Consider the following 17,813-nt stretch of genomic DNA (forward strand, 5'->3'; position numbering starts at 1 on the left):
AAAACAACTATGACATAACAGCATTGACATCAACACCGGAATGACAAGAGGGCAATACCGAAAGAAACTTGGAAAAGTACTATGGTGAGACAACGGAAAGAACTAGTTAAGTAGATCTTCAGGGTTTCTCGTTCAGCATTTGAGTCCAGGATATATATTCCCGTCCAGCGTTGCTCATTGCAACATATGTTCTACAACAGCGCCGAAAGTAAATAATTTTCGTTATAATAGGTTGTGAAAGCAACACAAATGCTTCATAGTTATTATTCCAGAAGTTTTGTTGCTTGAGCAAAGCGTTTGACTGTACGATTGAAAGACATAACCAAATATTTTGTTTTACAGTTTATAGTCCCGTAAACAAGAAGGGTGATTTCAGACGGCGTTTCGTAGGAATATGCTTACCAGTGAATTACATATCAGATGCCATGTAAATGCTATCCAGGGCAATGATAGGCCTTGAAAAAATTGCAATATTAGTTGATAACTTAGTCAAGAATAGCATGATCTGTCATCTTTATATCAAAGTAAGAGTACTTTTTAATGAACTTTTTTTTTTTTGAAATCACTTATTTTAGTATATTATTCGGTTATAGTTTTAAAATATGTTTATGTTAAATACACTCAAAAGCTTGAAGGAAGAGTTTGTTTTATTCATTTTTACTGATAAAAATTCCATTCGGCGTTATGAGATACATCACTGTATCAAAAGGTCAAATATTGAGATTTGATACTGCAATGGCAATTATGTACGTAGAATATGTCGATAGTGCCACTCATTCTTCCTTGAATCTGTTCAAAATCTTTGTTATACTCGAAGTGGTATTGATGGGACTTTCTATGTGTGTTTCAACCTGAATTCACAAGTTGTAGTATCATATATTTTAGAGGCGATGGCGCAGGGTTTTTGTTTTTGTTTTTGTTTTTTTCTTCTTTTTTTTGGGAGGGGGGGGGGGGGGGGGGGGGGGTGTTCTTTTTTTCTTCTTCTTCTTTTAAGTAATGCTTTTTCTTTCTGATTAATTTCACTATTCTCTGTTGTCTCTTCTTATCATCATTTTCAAAAGCATCATCAATGCAAATTACGATTCCAGTCCAAATGCTTTATTATTTTGCTATATATGATATTCCATTAATGAATCACACCGTCAGTTTGATATTTAAGGAATATACTGTAGGCTGTTTTGGTCTTTTCATGGATGCAAGTACGACGGTACATTTTCGGGTTCGACACAAATCTGGAAAAAAAAGAGATTTCAATACATATAATAGGTATATCAGGTTTAAACATAATTTCTAAAGCTCGTTAAATTCCAACATTCTTCTAAATATGTTAACACTAACACACTTCTATAACTCGTTACATTGTATCACACTTGTATTTCTCATGACACTCTCACCTACTTCTGTATCTTGTTACACTATCATCTACTTCTGTATCTTGTTACACTATCACCTACTTCTGTATCTCGTTACACTTTCACCTACTTCTATATCTCGTTACACTATCATCTACTTCTATATCTCGTTACACTATCATCTACTTCTATATCTCGTTACACTATCATCTATATCTATATCTCGTTACACTATCATCTACTTCTATATCTCGTTACACTATCATCTACTTCTGTATCTCGTTACACTATCACCTACTTCTATATCTCGTTACACTATCATCTACTTCTATATCTCGTTACACTATCACCTACTTCTATATCTCGTTACACTATCACCTACTTCTGTATCTCATTACACTATCACCTACTTCTATATCTCGTTACACTATCACCTACTTCTATATCTCGTTACACTATCACCTACTTCTATATCTCGTTACACTATCATCTACTTCTGTATCTCGTTACACTATCATCTACTTCTATATCTCATTACACTCTCACCTACTTCTGTATCTCGTTACACTATCATCTATATCTATATCTCGTTACACTATCATCTACTTCTATATCTCATTACACTATCACCTACTTCTGTATCTCGTTACACTTTCACCTACTTCTATATCTCGTTACACTGTCACATACTTCTATATCTCGTTACACTATCATCTATATCTATATCTCGTTACACTATCATCTACTTCTATATCTCATTACACTGTCACATACTTCTATATCTCGTTACACTATCATCTATATCTATATCTCGTTACACTATCATCTACTTCTATATCTCATTACACTCTCACCTACTTCTGTATCTCGTTACACTTTCACCTACTTCTATATCTCGTTACACTATCATCTACTTCTATATCTCGTTACACTGTCATCTACTTCTGTATCTCATTACACTATCACCTACTTCTGTATCTCGTTACACTATCACCTACTTCTATATCTCGTTACACTATCATCTACTTCTGTATCTCGTTACACTATCACCTACTTCTATATCTCGTTACACTATCATCTACTTCTGTATCTCATTACACTATCATCTACTTCTATATCTCGTTACACTATCACCTACTTCTATATCTCGTTACACTACCATCTACTTCTATATCTCGTTACACTATCATCTACTTCTGTATCTCGTTACACTATCACCTACTTCTATATCTCGTTACACTACCATCTACTTCTATATCTCGTTACACTATCATCTACTTCTGTATCTCGTTACACTATCACCTACTTCTATATCTCGTTACACTTTCGCCTACTTCTATATCTCGTTACACTATCACCTACTTCTGTATCTCATTACACTATCATCTACTTCTGTATCTCGTTACACTATCACCTACTTCTGTATCTCGTTACACTATCACCTACTTCTATATCTCGTTACACTATCATCTACTTCTGTATCTCGTTACACTATCACCTACTTCTATATCTCGTTACACTATCACCTACTTCTGTATCTCATTACACTATCATCTACTTCTGTATCTCGTTACACTATCACCTACTTCTGTATCTCGTTACACTATCACCTACTTCTATATCTCGTTACACTATCATCTACTTCTGTATCTCGTTACACTATCACCTACTTCTGTATCTCGTTACACTATCACCTACTTCTATATCTCGTTACACTACCATCTACTTCTATATCTCGTTACACTATCATCTACTTCTGTATCTCGTTACACTATCACCTACTTCTATATCTCGTTACACTTTCGCCTACTTCTATATCTCGTTACACTATCACCTACTTCTGTATCTCGTTACACTATCACCTACTTCTATATCTCGTTACATTATCATCTACTTCTGTATCTCGTTACACTATCATCTACTTCTGTATCTTGTTACATTATCATCTACTTCTGTATCTCGTTACACTATCACCTACTTCTGTATCTCGTTACACTATCACCTACTTCTATATCTCATTACACTATCATCTACTTCTATATCTCGTTACACTATCATCTACTTCTATATCTCGTTACACTATCACCTACTTCTATATCTCGTTACACTGTCACCTACTTCTGTATCTCGTTACACTATCATCTACTTCTATATCTCGTTACACTATCATCTACTTCTGTATCTCGTTACACTATCACCTACTTCTATATCTCATTACACTATCATCTACTTCTGTATCTCGTTACACTATCACCTACTTCTATATCTCGTTACACTATCACCTACTTCTATATCTCGTTACACTATCATCTACTTCTATATATCGTTACACTATCATCTACTTCTGTATCTCGTTACACTATCATCTACTTCTGTATCTCGTTACACTATCATCTACTTCTATATCTCGTTACACTATCACCTACTTCTATATCTCGTTACACTATCATCTACTTCTGTATCTTGTTACACTATCATCTACTTCTATATCTCGTTACACTATCATCTACTTCTATATCTCGTTACAACACTGATGTTCTATCGATAATTTGGCCTGAACTCTAGGATGCTGACGCGAAACCCTCGACCTCACACAGAAGGTCGTCAAGCTCCTAGTTGATATCCATGCTGAAACAGGACGCTTGTCAATGTACATTGCCTGACGAGGATTATTGTAGGTAAGTACCAGTTGATTCAACCCAAACTACGGTGTTATCATGTCCCCTCATTGTGTACCTTTCCCTTTACCAAAGGACCAGGTTTCTAACTCTCCGACACTTGAATTTACTACCATTCTTGAATCTAATTTGTTAGAAAGGGCGGCTCGGATCATAACTATTACATTCATACGCAAGTATTTATTCTATGCATTTGGAAACCGGATAAGAAAGACTATCTGATAGACGTAAAAGAAGAAAAGATTTCTACCACAAATACGTCCTTTTGACCATCATCCTTTCGTTTAGACAAATCTATCATACCAGATTCAAATCCTTTGTAGTATTTTGGATTTGGTGATAGTTAATTAAAATAGGCCATACAAAGTTGGGTCAACAAAACCGTCCCCCCAGATACAACTGATTTCGTGGTGATCTTGTAGAAACCCCTGAGTGTTTATGTGCTAACCCATTTCATGTTTTCTTTGATTGCCCTTGTTTTGATCTTGTAAGGCGTTTACTTTTTCACAATCTTGGCGTTTTGGCTGTAAACATTAACATTACTTCACTTATTCAATTTGTACTTGTCTTGCTTGAGGGCGTAATAATTTTGTAATAACTTGTGCGCAATCATATTGCTATTCATTGGCAATAAAATGTGTTTAAATCAAACATTTTGCTTTATATCAAAACATGAGTTTTCACATCATAAAAAAATTATCAAATCTTTGATTTTCTGTTTATTTTTATTTTTTATTTTTTTTTTTTAAATAGTGAATGAATAGTAAAATAGAGCCTTACGCTTGCGGCTTACCTGATTAATCCACGAGCAGCAACAGTCGGGCAACCAGCTTCCGGTAACGTTAGTTAAGCCACGAAAACATGGTAATTCACATGGAAATGATGTAGTTGTCAACCCTGGTTGTGGTCGTCGTGTCGGTCGTGGTCGTCGTGTCGGTCGTGTCGGTGGTGGTCGTCTTGTCGGTCGTGTTCGTCTTGACGGTTGTCTTCGCTGCCTTATTATTTCCCAAATTTCTTCTTCAGTAAGGTAAGCAGTTCTCTTCCTAAGGGATAAATCAGCAGAATTAACATAATTCTATTCAACTTTAAAAGCACTTTTACAATTTGAATTTGATGGCTAAACAAGTAATTAAATGGAAATGGGGGGAGGGGGCACTAATGACAAAGGGAGACAATTTTTGTCTCGTGACATGACCGTGACGAATTTCTATATCCATTCTATTACAGTCGTAAGTGAAAAAAATATAGGATCTGTTCCAGTGAGTAAATTTAAAGAGAAAACTTCGGCTTTCGTCGTTCAGGACATATCAGGAGATATTAAAGCATATTACAACGTGACCAAGAAACAGATGTATGTTACAATGTAATCGGATATAGTTATGTTACAATATAACGGGATATAGTTATGTTACAATGTAACAGTATATAGTTATGTTACAATGTAACGGTATATAGTTATGCTACAATGTAACGGGATATAGTTATGTTACAATGTAACGAGATATAGTTATGTTACAATGTAACGGGATATAGTTATGTTACAATGTAACGAGATATAGTTATGTTACAATGTAACGGGATATAGTTATGTTACAATGTAACGGGATACAGTTATGTTACAATATAACGGGATATAGTTATGTTACAATGTAACGGGATATAGTTATGTTACAATATAACGGGATATAGTTATGTTACAATATAACGGGATATAGTTATGTTACAATGTAACAGTATATAGTTATGTTACAATATAACGGTATATAGTTATGTTACAATATAACAGGATATAGTTATGTTACAATGTAACGGGATATAGTTATGTTACAATATAACGGTATATAGTTATGTTACAATATAACGGGATATAGTTATGTTACAATGTAACGGTATATAGTTATGCTACAATATAACGGGATATAGTTATGTTACAATGTAATCGGATATAGTTATGTTACAATGTAACAACAGGATATAGTTATGTTACAATGTAACAACAGGATATAGTTATGTTACAATATAACGGGATATAGTTATGTTACAATGTAACGGTATATAGTTATGTTACAATATAACGGGATATAGTTATGTTACAATGTAATCGGATATAGTTATGTTACAATGTAACAACAGGATATAGTTATGTTACAATGTAACAACAGGATATAGTTATGTTACAATGTAACAACAGGATATAATTATGTTACAATGTAACGGGATATAGTTATGTTACAATGTAACGGTATATCGTTATGTTACAATGTAACAGGATATAATTATGTTACAATGTAATCGGATATAGTTATGTTTCAATGTAACGCGATATAGTAATGTTTCAATGTAACGGGATATAGTTGTGTTACAATGTAACGGGATATAGTTATGTTACAATGTAACAGAATATAGTTATGTTACAATGTAACGGGATATAGTTATGTTACAATATAACGGGATATAGTTATGTTACAATATAACGGGATATAGTTATGTTACAATGTAACGGTATATAGTTATGCTACAATATAACGGGATATAGTTATGTTACAATGTAATCGGATATAGTTATGTTACAATGTAACAACAGGATATAGTTATGTTACAATGTAACAACAGGATATAGTTATGTTACAATATAACGGGATATAGTTATGTTACAATGTAACGGTATATAGTTATGCTACAATATAACGGGATATAGTTATATTACAATGTAATCGTATATAGTTATGTTACAATGTAACAACAGGATATAGTTATGTTACAATGCAACAACAGGATATAGTTATGTTACAATGTAACAACAGGATATAATTATGTTACAATGTAACGGGATATAGTTATGTTACAATGTAACGGTATATCGTTATGTTACAATGTAACAGGATATAATTATGTTACAATGTAATCGGATATAGTTATGTTTCAATGTAACGCGATATAGTAATGTTTCAATGTAACGGGATATAGTTGTGTTACAATGTAACGGGATATAGTTATGTTACAATGTAACAGTATATAGTTATGTTACAATGTAACGGGATATAGTTATGTTACAATGTAACTGTATATTGTTATGTTACAATGTAACGGTATATCGTTATGTTACAATGTAACAGGATATAATTATGTTACAATGTAACGGGATATAGTTATGTTACAATGTAACGGTATATCGTTATGTTACAATGTAACAGGATATAATTATGTTACAATGTAACGGGATATAGTTATGTTAAAATGTAACGGGATATAGTTATGTTACAATGTAACGGGATATATAGTTATGTTACAATGTAACGAGATATAGTTATGTTAAAATGTAACGGGATACAGTTATGTTACAATGTAACGGTATATAGTTATGTTACAATGTAACGGGATATAGTTATGTTACAATGTAACGGGATATAGTTATGTTACAATGTAACGGGATATAGTTATGTTACAATGTAACGGGATATAGTTATGTAACAGTGTAACGGTATATAGTTATGTTACAATGTAACGAGATATAGTTATGTTAAAATGTAACGGGATATAGTTATGTTACAATGTAACGGGATATAGTTATGTTACAATGTAACGGGATATAGTTATGTTACAATGTAACGAGATATAGTTATGTTACTATGTAACGAGATATAGTTATGTTAAAATGTAACGGGGTATAGTTATGTTACAATAGTTTGTTGTTGTTAAAATAAAAATGCAATATTTACTTTCGAACTTCATCACAGGTAGTACACTTCTTCTTCCAACAAACCCCGAAGCCTTTAGTTGGGTCCGCACATCGACAAATCTGGAGCGTCCCTGATTGGCATTGTGAATGTTCATTAGCCCCCTCAACAAGTCGCAGGAACACGACCGCTGTGATTAAAACAAAAATATGATAGCTTTAAAAATTGTCTAAACTTTTCATTGCCATCTCTTTGTTCATTATCGTAACTGGCACTTATCTATATTTAGACTCGGCATCCATACCACATGCTTATGCCTACAAAATGTCAATAACTATCACATGGTCATAACTATCACATGGTCATAACTATCCCCTGTCTATAACTATCCCCTGTCTATAACTATCACCTGTCTATAACTATCACATGGTCATAACTATCACCTGTCTATAACTATCCCCTGTCTATAACTATCACAGGTATATAACTATCACATGGTCATAACTATCACCTGTCTATAACTATCACATGGTCAAAACTATCACCTGTCCATAACTATCACCTGTCCATAACTATCACAGGTCTATAACTATCACAGGTATATAACTATCGCGTGGTCATAACTATCACCTGTCTATAACTAATACAGGTCTATAACCATTACCTGTCTATAACTATCACAGGTCTATAACTATCACATGGTCATAACTATCACAGGTCTATAACTATCACCTGTCTATAACTATCACAGGTCTATAACTATCACAGGTCTATAACTATCACATGGTCATAACTATCACAGGTATATAACTATCACAGGTCTATAACTATCACAGGTCTATAACTATCACCTGTCTATAACTATCACAGGTCTATAACTATCACAGGTCTATAACTATCACAGGTCTATAACTATCACATTGTCATAACTATCACATGGTCATAACTATCACCTGTCCATAACTATCACCTGTCCATAACTATCACAGGTCTATAACTATCACCTGTCCATAACTATCACCTGTCCATAACTATCACCTGTCTATAACTATCACCTGTCTATAACTATCACCTGTCCATAACTATCACCTGTCTATAACTATCACAGGTCTATAACTATCACCTGTCCATAACTATCACAGGTCTATAACTATCACATGGTCATAACTATCACCTGTCCATAACTATCACAGGTCTATAACTATCACCTGTCTATAACTAGCACAGGTCTATAACTATCACATGTCTATAACTATCACCTGTCCATAACTATCACCTGTCTATAACTATCACCTGTCCATAACTATCACCTGTCCATAACTATCACATGTCTATTAACTATCACATGTCTATTACTATCAACTGTCTATAACTATCACCTGTCCATAACTATCACCTGTCCATAACTATCACATGGTATATAACTATCACAGGTCTATAACTATCACAGGTCTATAACTATCACTTGTCTATAACTATCACCTGTCTATAACTATCACAGGTCTATAACTATCACTTGTCTATAACTATCACCTGTCTATAACTATCACCTGTCTATAACTATCACCTGTCTATAACTATCACAGGTCAATAACTATCACAGGTCTATAACCATCACCTGTCCATAACTATCACCTGTTTATAACTATCACAGGTCTATAACCATCACCTGTCCATAACTATCACCTGTCTATAACTATCACAGGTCTATAACTATCACATGGTCATAACTATCACCTGTCTATAACTATCACAGGTCTATAACTATCACATGGTCATAACTATCACAGGTCTATAAATTTCACCTGTCCATTACTATCACCTGTCTATAACTATCACAGGTCTATAACCATCACCTGCCCATAACTATCACCTGTCTATAACTATCACAGGTCTATAGCTATCACCTGTCCATAACTATCACCTGTCTATAACTATCACAGGTATATAACTATCACCTGTCTATAACTATCACCTGTCCATAACTATCACCTGTCTATAACTATCACAGGTCTATAACTATCACATGGTCATAACTATAGACATCACCTTTCTCTTACTCTGGACAGGGAATATCTCGCAGTTTTACCGGGGTGAGATTTTCTTATTTCACCTTAGGGAAAAGACAAGCTACTCGTGCTTTTTTCACGTTCTCAACAATATTGTATTTCGTCACATTAACAATACCATGACGTCACAGCAACAGTAAAATGACGTCACGTCGACAATTCAATCACGTCACGTCAACATTTCCTTGCATTGATGTAACGTTAATATTAGATACATAAGAGGGTAAACAGGGTAAGAGAAAAATAATCATTCACTCCCATGGAAGTGAGACAGGGGAATCGCAACCCTCGGGGTAAGATAATTAAGCCGCCAAACACTCGGCAAGCCTCATGTTTGGTAACTTAAGAATCTCCCCCCTCGGGTTGAGATTCCCCTGTCTACCCAAGGGGTGAAAGATTCTGTTAGTCTATAGCTACTAACGGACTATAAATATAACCGGTCTATAACTACTACCTGTCTATACATATTACTTATGTATAACTACTACCTGTCTATACATATTACTTATGTATAACTATTACCTGTCTATACATATTACTTATGTATAACTACTACCTGTCTATACATATTACTTATGTATAACTATTACCTGTCTATACATATTACTTATGTATAACTACTACCTGTCTATACATATTACTTATGTATAACTATTACCTGTCTATACATATTACTTATGTATAACTATTACCTGTCTATACATATTACTTATGTATAACTATTACCTGTCTATACATATTACTTATGTATAACTATTACCTGTCTATACATATTACTTATGTATAACTATTACCTGTCTATACATATTACTTATGTATAACTATTACCTGTCTATACATATTACTTATGTATAACTACTACCTGTCTATACATATTACTTATGTATAACTATTACCTGTCTATACATATTACTTATGTATAACTACTACCTGTCTATACATATTACTTATGTATAACTACTACCTGTCTATACATATTACTTATGTATAACTATTACCTGTCTATACATATTACTTATGTGTAACTATTACCTGTCTATACATATTACTTATGTATAACTATTACCTGTATGTGAATATTATCTGTCTATAACCACTACCTGTCCATAAATATTACTTATCTATCAATATTCCCTGTCTATGAATATTACTTGTCTATAACTAGATGTATGTTCCATAATTAGGACCAACACTCGGTTGCTATATAAGCTCGTCATTAGTTTTCTTTCTCATAAACGCATTCTTCATTATGTATTAGAAGGACTCTATCCGATAAAAAAAACCGCGTTTACATAAAACCCTTTCTTAAAATCTGTAAAATGTTAAAACCACATACAATGTCATGTATTCCGCTGCGACCGAAGTGAAGTCAATTTCATGGAAATGGAAACTGATAAGTATTGTGGAATTTTTCATGAAAATGAAAATTATGGCCAATGAAATCACTTTTTAAAACATTATGCATTACACTTTCATTTCAGAATATTTCATTGTGTAGATCACAAAGGGATCAATATGATTGACAGTTAACTAATGCGATATACACCTTATTTAAAGCAAACCAGATTTTAGACAAGCAGACCAAAATTTACAATTTCTGACCTTATGATTTTTTGTTGTTTTTTTTTTTTTTAGTTTTTTTAAGTGAATAATTATGTTTTCGCTATTTGTACGCAGAACCTTGCTTACCGATTCGTTAATCTTTTTTTTTTTTTTAAAGTTTCGGTGGCAAAAAGCTCCGTCCACTTTGTAATGATTGGAGGAGTCAATAGCAACGCGATACCTTGCGGAACTACTTCTTTTCCATGTATATAAACAAAATACCTGGCACGTATGCTCTCCGGTGCTACCCTTACTTCCACTGACATAAAATTGTACGGCATCCTCGTTATATTTCACTACTGGTCTTGACGCACGATGTTAACCAAACTCGTACTTGTCCCGTTCCTGCTCTTCGTGTAGGACCCCGGTTATTCCATCACTGATCATTGGCGTCTATCAATAAGAACTTAACCTCCTTTAGTATCCTTATATATGTGTGTCCTTTCTTTTTGGATTTCTACATCGGTTTTTGTTTTTCCGTGGTAATTAAGAAATTTATTTTAAGCATAGCATTCATTATTAGCCCGAAATTCGGTTTTTCTTTCATACCAACATAAAACTAAAATATATTCTTTACAATGAAAGAAAAAAAACCTTTAATGAATCCAGGAGGAATGGCGCCAGGGCCTGTGGGTTTCTTAGTAGGGAGAAGATGCGATTAGTCAATAATGTCTCATTTAGTATTGTCAAGATTTGAAAAATCACGTTGAGATCGAGGTAAGCATTCTTATTAGTTACAGATATGGATGTAAAGTATAAGTAAAATGAGTCAGCTTTGTCAATGGGATGGAGTTTTAGCTCGCCGTTAATAATGATAATCTGTTTCACTTTTTTTAGATTCATACTTAGACTAGTAACTGATTAAGCAACCTGCCACAATTTTCATGCGGAATAGATTTATAAATTAAAGACGATTGCAATTTAGATAGATATTTTCCTTTGGTTTCACGGATTAAAGAAATCAACAGGCTACGAATAGTTCTAAATTTGGTCAGAGAGACAGGATTATTGTGAAATTTTGCGTTAGAATGCTGCTGACGATGTCATTCGTCATCCAGATTTTGTCGTTAAGTCTAAAAGTTACTGATTAATGAGGTACAGTACCAATATATCTATAGCTGTCAGGATTGTATAGGTAACAATGGAAATAATGGTATAAATATCGCCTTTTTATTCAATACATATTGAATGGATTTGAATTCAGGGTTGATTTATTATTTTTGCATATTATGGCAGCTCTGTCATGCCAGCAAATTATTAATTAAATGATACGTATCATAAATAAAATCGTGGTTCGTTAACCACGACAATCATTAATGATTAATCATCTGGATATAAATTCCTCGGCGGTATCGACACGAACAACAATGGAAAACCTGATACCTGCCCCCGCCGGTACACCTGAAACCTGCCCCCCGCCGGTACTCCTGATACCTGCCCCCGCCGGTACACCTGATACCTGCCCCCGCCGGTACTCCTGATACCTGCCCCCCGCCGGTACACCTGATACCTGCCCCCGCCGGTACACCTGATACCTGCCCCCCGCCGGTACACCTGATACCTGCCCCCGCCGGTACACCTGATACCTGCCCCCCGCCGGTACACCTGATACCTGCCCCCCGCCGGTACTCCTGATACCTGCCCCCCGCCGGTACACCTGATACCTGCCCCCCGCCGGTACACCTGATACCTGCCCCCGCCGGTACACCTGATACCTGCCCCCCGCCGGTACTCCTGATACCTGCCCCCCGCCGGTACACCTGATACCTGCCCCCCCCCGCCGGTACACCTGATACCTGCCCCCGCCGGTACACCTGATACCTGCCCCCGCCGGTACACCTGATACCTGCCCCCCGCCGGTACACCTGATACCTGCCCCCGCCGGTACTCCTGATACCTGCCCCCCGCCGGTACACCTGATACCTGCCCCCGCCGGTACTCCTGATACCTGCCCCCGCCGGTACACCTGATACCTGCCCCCGCCGGTACACCTGATACCTGCCTCCGCCGGTACACCTGATACCTGCCCCCGCCGGTACACCTGATACCTGCCCCCGCCGGTACTCCTGATACCTGCCCCCGCCGGTACACCTGATACCTGCCCCCGCCGGTACACCTGATACCTTCCCCCGCCGGTACTAGCGACCCTTCGCTTTCCTAGCTGACATCCAACAACTGAGCGATTTCATAGATTATAATTCATTTTTTCATGGACATATAGTAAGTAACACACTGTCATTTTAATACCAAAGTAAAGTTACCTTTTACAGCTAATAATGATATTCTTTAAATATTTCTCTGAATAATCAGATTTTATCTTTAAAATTATTGTTTTCTTCCTTTCTTTTATACAAATTACTAATGCAAGACACCTTTCTTTAGTGGAGAGATTAATTATTAAAATCAGATTAATCTAAATAAGCACCTTATTTCTGAACAAAAGAAAAAACGTATATTTATGCTGAGGTGTCCCTAACGCTGATAACTGTTATCTGGACGTTCAAAAACACCGTACAGCAGCCGATTACGTGACTGCTGCACTCGTACAGCGTGAATTATCATCATCCAGGACTGCTACTAACATTTGACATACGATATCTGGGTCTGGGTAACAGTGGCGGCTGATCTGTTGACTGAACTAGAATTTGGACACTTACAAATTTCCATTTAAAGCTTGGAAATATTATGTCCACGTCTGTTACTGTCAAGTTATGCCTCAGACTTAGGTTTAAAATGTCGTGACCTCGATAAGTTCAAAGCCGATTTCCAATCAAACTGATGATGTAACAAAAATGTTACACAACCGAAGTATAAAGTGTAAATTACATTAAAACTGTTTCAACAACTTATATTATGTTTTAGTTGTTCGTTTGAAACAAAGTTTGTTCCAATTGTGCAAACCCTGCACAGCACGTACCTCAATAATCTGTCAAAGATCTTTACATGATCGAATAAATGCATAATCAATGTTAATTAAACGTAAATGGTCACTTACCACTACACAGAAGAAGTGCAAGACGGAAAATATTTCTCCACATTTTTCTGAGCTCCCCAAGCCGATGTGTAGCATCCAACGCTACAGCCTCACAGTGTGAATACAGCAGTGCGCAATACGCTCAAGTGCATGTCATATATTAGCGCATTACACTAGAAAAAAGATGCAATGTGGTTTTGAGGGTTTTTTTTTTCGACCCAGATATTTAGAGAGGGCGGCGATCAGATTACACGTGATTTGCGTCTCGTACAATTTGGACGCTTTACACTCCGCCCTGTAGTATCAGCTCCGATATATAAAAGATTTATTGTATAGGCGAACTTTATTTATTTTACAACATTATCGAAATTAATCATACCAACTTATATCAACCGCAGAATGGTCACCCGACCCTGCATGTATGTTGAAATACACAAGACTAAAAATAAGAGACTAAAAAAGGAAAATTCATCTTTCGTATTTCATGGTTTGACACTTCTAAGATATACCTGATGTAAATCCTATTATGGTAAAAACGAAAGAATTCTGTTACAAGACACGAACTTCGTAACACAAGAGCATGAAAGGCCCCAGTATAGAGAGCCTCAGGAATTTTGAAAAATATAGCTATCTCTCTTTTTCACATAACATACATTGACGTCAGCATCCAGTGGCTTTCCTCACCTTCCCTTATCATCGTTAGCCAGCTGTATGAGGCAACACAGAAATGAAATGAATATGACATGATATATGATATGATATAGATATAGAAATATATCATGTTGTACATGTAATTCTTGTTAATTATAGTTTACTGGTGTATAAACTGCTTTTTTTACAAATATTTTAAATGACGCACGTTATTGCGTATATCTGTAAAAATGCAGTTTACACACAAATATTTACATTCTGTGTTGCATTTGCCTATATATCGTTAGTAAACCAAATTGTATTCATGAGACTGTATACTACAATTTACAGTGATTCGGTCAGAGTAGGAATACAGCCCCAGGTGTTGCTGGTCAAAACAATGGCCGCCAGTTACATTCTGCCAGGAGAGATTTCGAATGCTATCATTTATCTACGTAAACCACCACAAAAAAAGCAACGCAAGTTATGAGAGTAAAATTTAACCCTAACGGGCGACATTCTATTTATCTGTCACCCAAATTGTATTCATATCGACTGTATACTACCATTTGGTAACAGTTCAATGCTTAAGTAAACGATAAAAAGCAATTATTCCTTATATTGACATTTTAACCTGTGTTTTTATCTAATGTTATCAAAAAATTAAAATCGGCATTCTTTTGCCGGACACTTATGCGAATAGGATAAACAACTGATTCCGATTTGGCGGTACAGTTTGTCAGCTACAGGAATAAACAAAATATAGTTCCACATCAACATCGTTTCTTTATTCGATTCATTTATGATATTTGAAACATGTTAATTTTTCATCGTTATATTTAAGTTAAGTCTACCATATCCAATTCAGATTTTATTGGAAAAAGTCAAAGCAGAAACGAAAATAATCATGGCGCATTCACACGTATTGCGCATGTGTGAACCGGTCCGCTATGAACAAGGTATTCCTATGCGTCAAATTAGATGTTTACACTTTTGTAAACCATGCTTTCGTTAGTTAGTAAGGTTATAAAATGAACACACACCGGAAATGTAAATATTTAGAAAGATGTTTTCTTTTTTACACTTAACATGAAAATAATTTTTCTTTTTGTTGATTATCTCTAATTAATTTTTGTCAACAACAGGGTAGTGAACTCGACCACTTAAAATAATTGTAGATGTGAATTTTACATAACAAAAACGTCAGCTTACTTGGTTAATATATTCAACTCAGCTGATCTTTTGTTGTAGTTTTAGACTTTGCAAAGACCATGAAATGTGGTACCACTTGAACAACAACACTGTTTTAATCTTCGATTGCCATTTAGTAAAAGCCAACATTAAAAAGGAAGGCTGCGTAGATGATACTGTAAATCACTTGGATTTCGCGAACTTACCTCTTCAGATATATCCGCGAATCCATGATTTCGCGAACGCTGATCTAGAGAAGACTTTAAATTCACAAATGATGAACTATTACAGCCATGGACGCCGCAATACTCATTAATCGGTAACAGATGTCTTGGCCGTCATCCAAGAGTGTTATTTATACATCTACACATTTACAAGAAACAACTCAACAACTGTATTTGAATGAATAAGGCCACCCTCAAAGAGGGTGACAAAACATTTATTAATTATGAAGAAGTGATAATAGAATATTATGAGATGAAATTACTCATATATACCAAATACATATTAAATATCACTTTGATCAAACATAAAATAATAAGCCAATGTGGGGTTAACCAAATAAAAACCGCCAAAAGATTATGAGATAACATAACTCATATACCAAATACACCTAAAATATCACTTTGATTAAATATTAGATAATAAGACAAAGGGAGGCAGTGGGTAGGAGTTCAAAATTGAAGTCTTTTTTTTTCTTGCTAAAAGTTGGACACTCAAAAGTCCGTGCAGTGAATTTCAAAGATGGCTGCCTAATGATGAGGATGGCCGCGGGGTCTTGGGACCCCCTTAAGACAATTGACCAATCAGGGGTCCGTTTGTCCAACGGCAAGGGACATAACTCCCATGAAATAAATGGACAATAAATTAATTATATCATGGGCATAACCCTCACAAAATCTAAGGAATAAAATTGTAAAATATGAAATAATTCTTGTAGTGTATTAGTCTAATTGTGTATAATGGGGGAGGACGTACATGTCCCCTCTCTAAAATACAATATAACCTTCCATACATCGTAATGTGTGCCTGTAATTGGTAATCGTACATTTTGGATATAATCTTTCTATTCTTTTGATATTATAATACATAATAAATTGGTTGTTAAAAACGACTCACAGAAATCATGAATGCATTATCTATTTTTTTATTCGCGTTGATTTGCCTAGTAGTTCCGTTGTCACCAATCTACATTTAGCTCTCATTTTGAGAATGTGACTAATCCGGAGTTGACCAAAAAGCAGAAAACGCTTACCCACATGGCCTTATTCTCTTTGTAAATTTTCAAGGGTCTCCATGCAGATCTATATTTTTTATTATAATTATTTAACCTCGGTTTTTTTTCGATTTTGAGTAAGAAGATCACAGAGATCATGCATCCCATCTAAATTGGTTAAGTGTACGCGAGTTGTATGTGGTATACAAGTTCTTTCCTTGGGAAAGGCGACAGGCAAGTTGTACTCCTTAGCAAGACTGAAAGAAAAAAAAAAGTATAAGGGCTACGATATTCATGTGAAAATATATGTCCAGTCCTCAGGGAAATGACTTTCAAATTTAACAAATGAATTAAGAAAATACTTTATATTGTTTTATTTTCACTCACATAATCGTAATTAGAGAAATATTGAAGATTGTTTTGC

General features: G+C 35.2%; 1 protein-coding gene across 1 annotated transcript; it reads right to left on the reverse strand.

The window, feature by feature from the left end:
• Positions 1-629: 629 nt before the first annotated feature.
• On the reverse strand, positions 630-14,531 carry LOC117332861. Its single transcript, XM_033891917.1, has 4 exons — positions 14,374-14,531; positions 7,750-7,897; positions 4,824-5,073; positions 630-1,232 (listed from the first exon to the last, which is right to left on the reverse strand). Exons 1-4 carry the CDS (start codon positions 14,414-14,416, stop codon positions 1,188-1,190), a joined length of 486 nt encoding a protein of 161 aa, XP_033747808.1. The 5' UTR covers positions 14,417-14,531; the 3' UTR covers positions 630-1,187.
• Positions 14,532-17,813: the final 3,282 nt, after the last annotated feature.

This window comes from Pecten maximus, chromosome 8, assembly GCF_902652985.1.
Source record: "Pecten maximus chromosome 8, xPecMax1.1, whole genome shotgun sequence".
Taxonomy (NCBI): Eukaryota; Metazoa; Mollusca; class Bivalvia; order Pectinida; family Pectinidae; genus Pecten; species Pecten maximus.

Coding starts and splice junctions, on each gene's coding strand:
- LOC117332861 (XM_033891917.1), bottom strand. CDS start 14,416: ATGTGGAGAAATATTTTCCGTCTTGCACTTCTTCTGTGTAGTG. Junction 5,074..7,749: donor ACCTGTGATGAAGTTCGAAA/GTAAATATTGCA, acceptor TTTATCCCTTAG/GAAGAGAACTGCTTACCTTA. Junction 1,233..4,823: donor GCTGCTCGTGGATTAATCAG/GTAAGCCGCAAG, acceptor TTTTTTTTCCAG/ATTTGTGTCGAACCCGAAAA.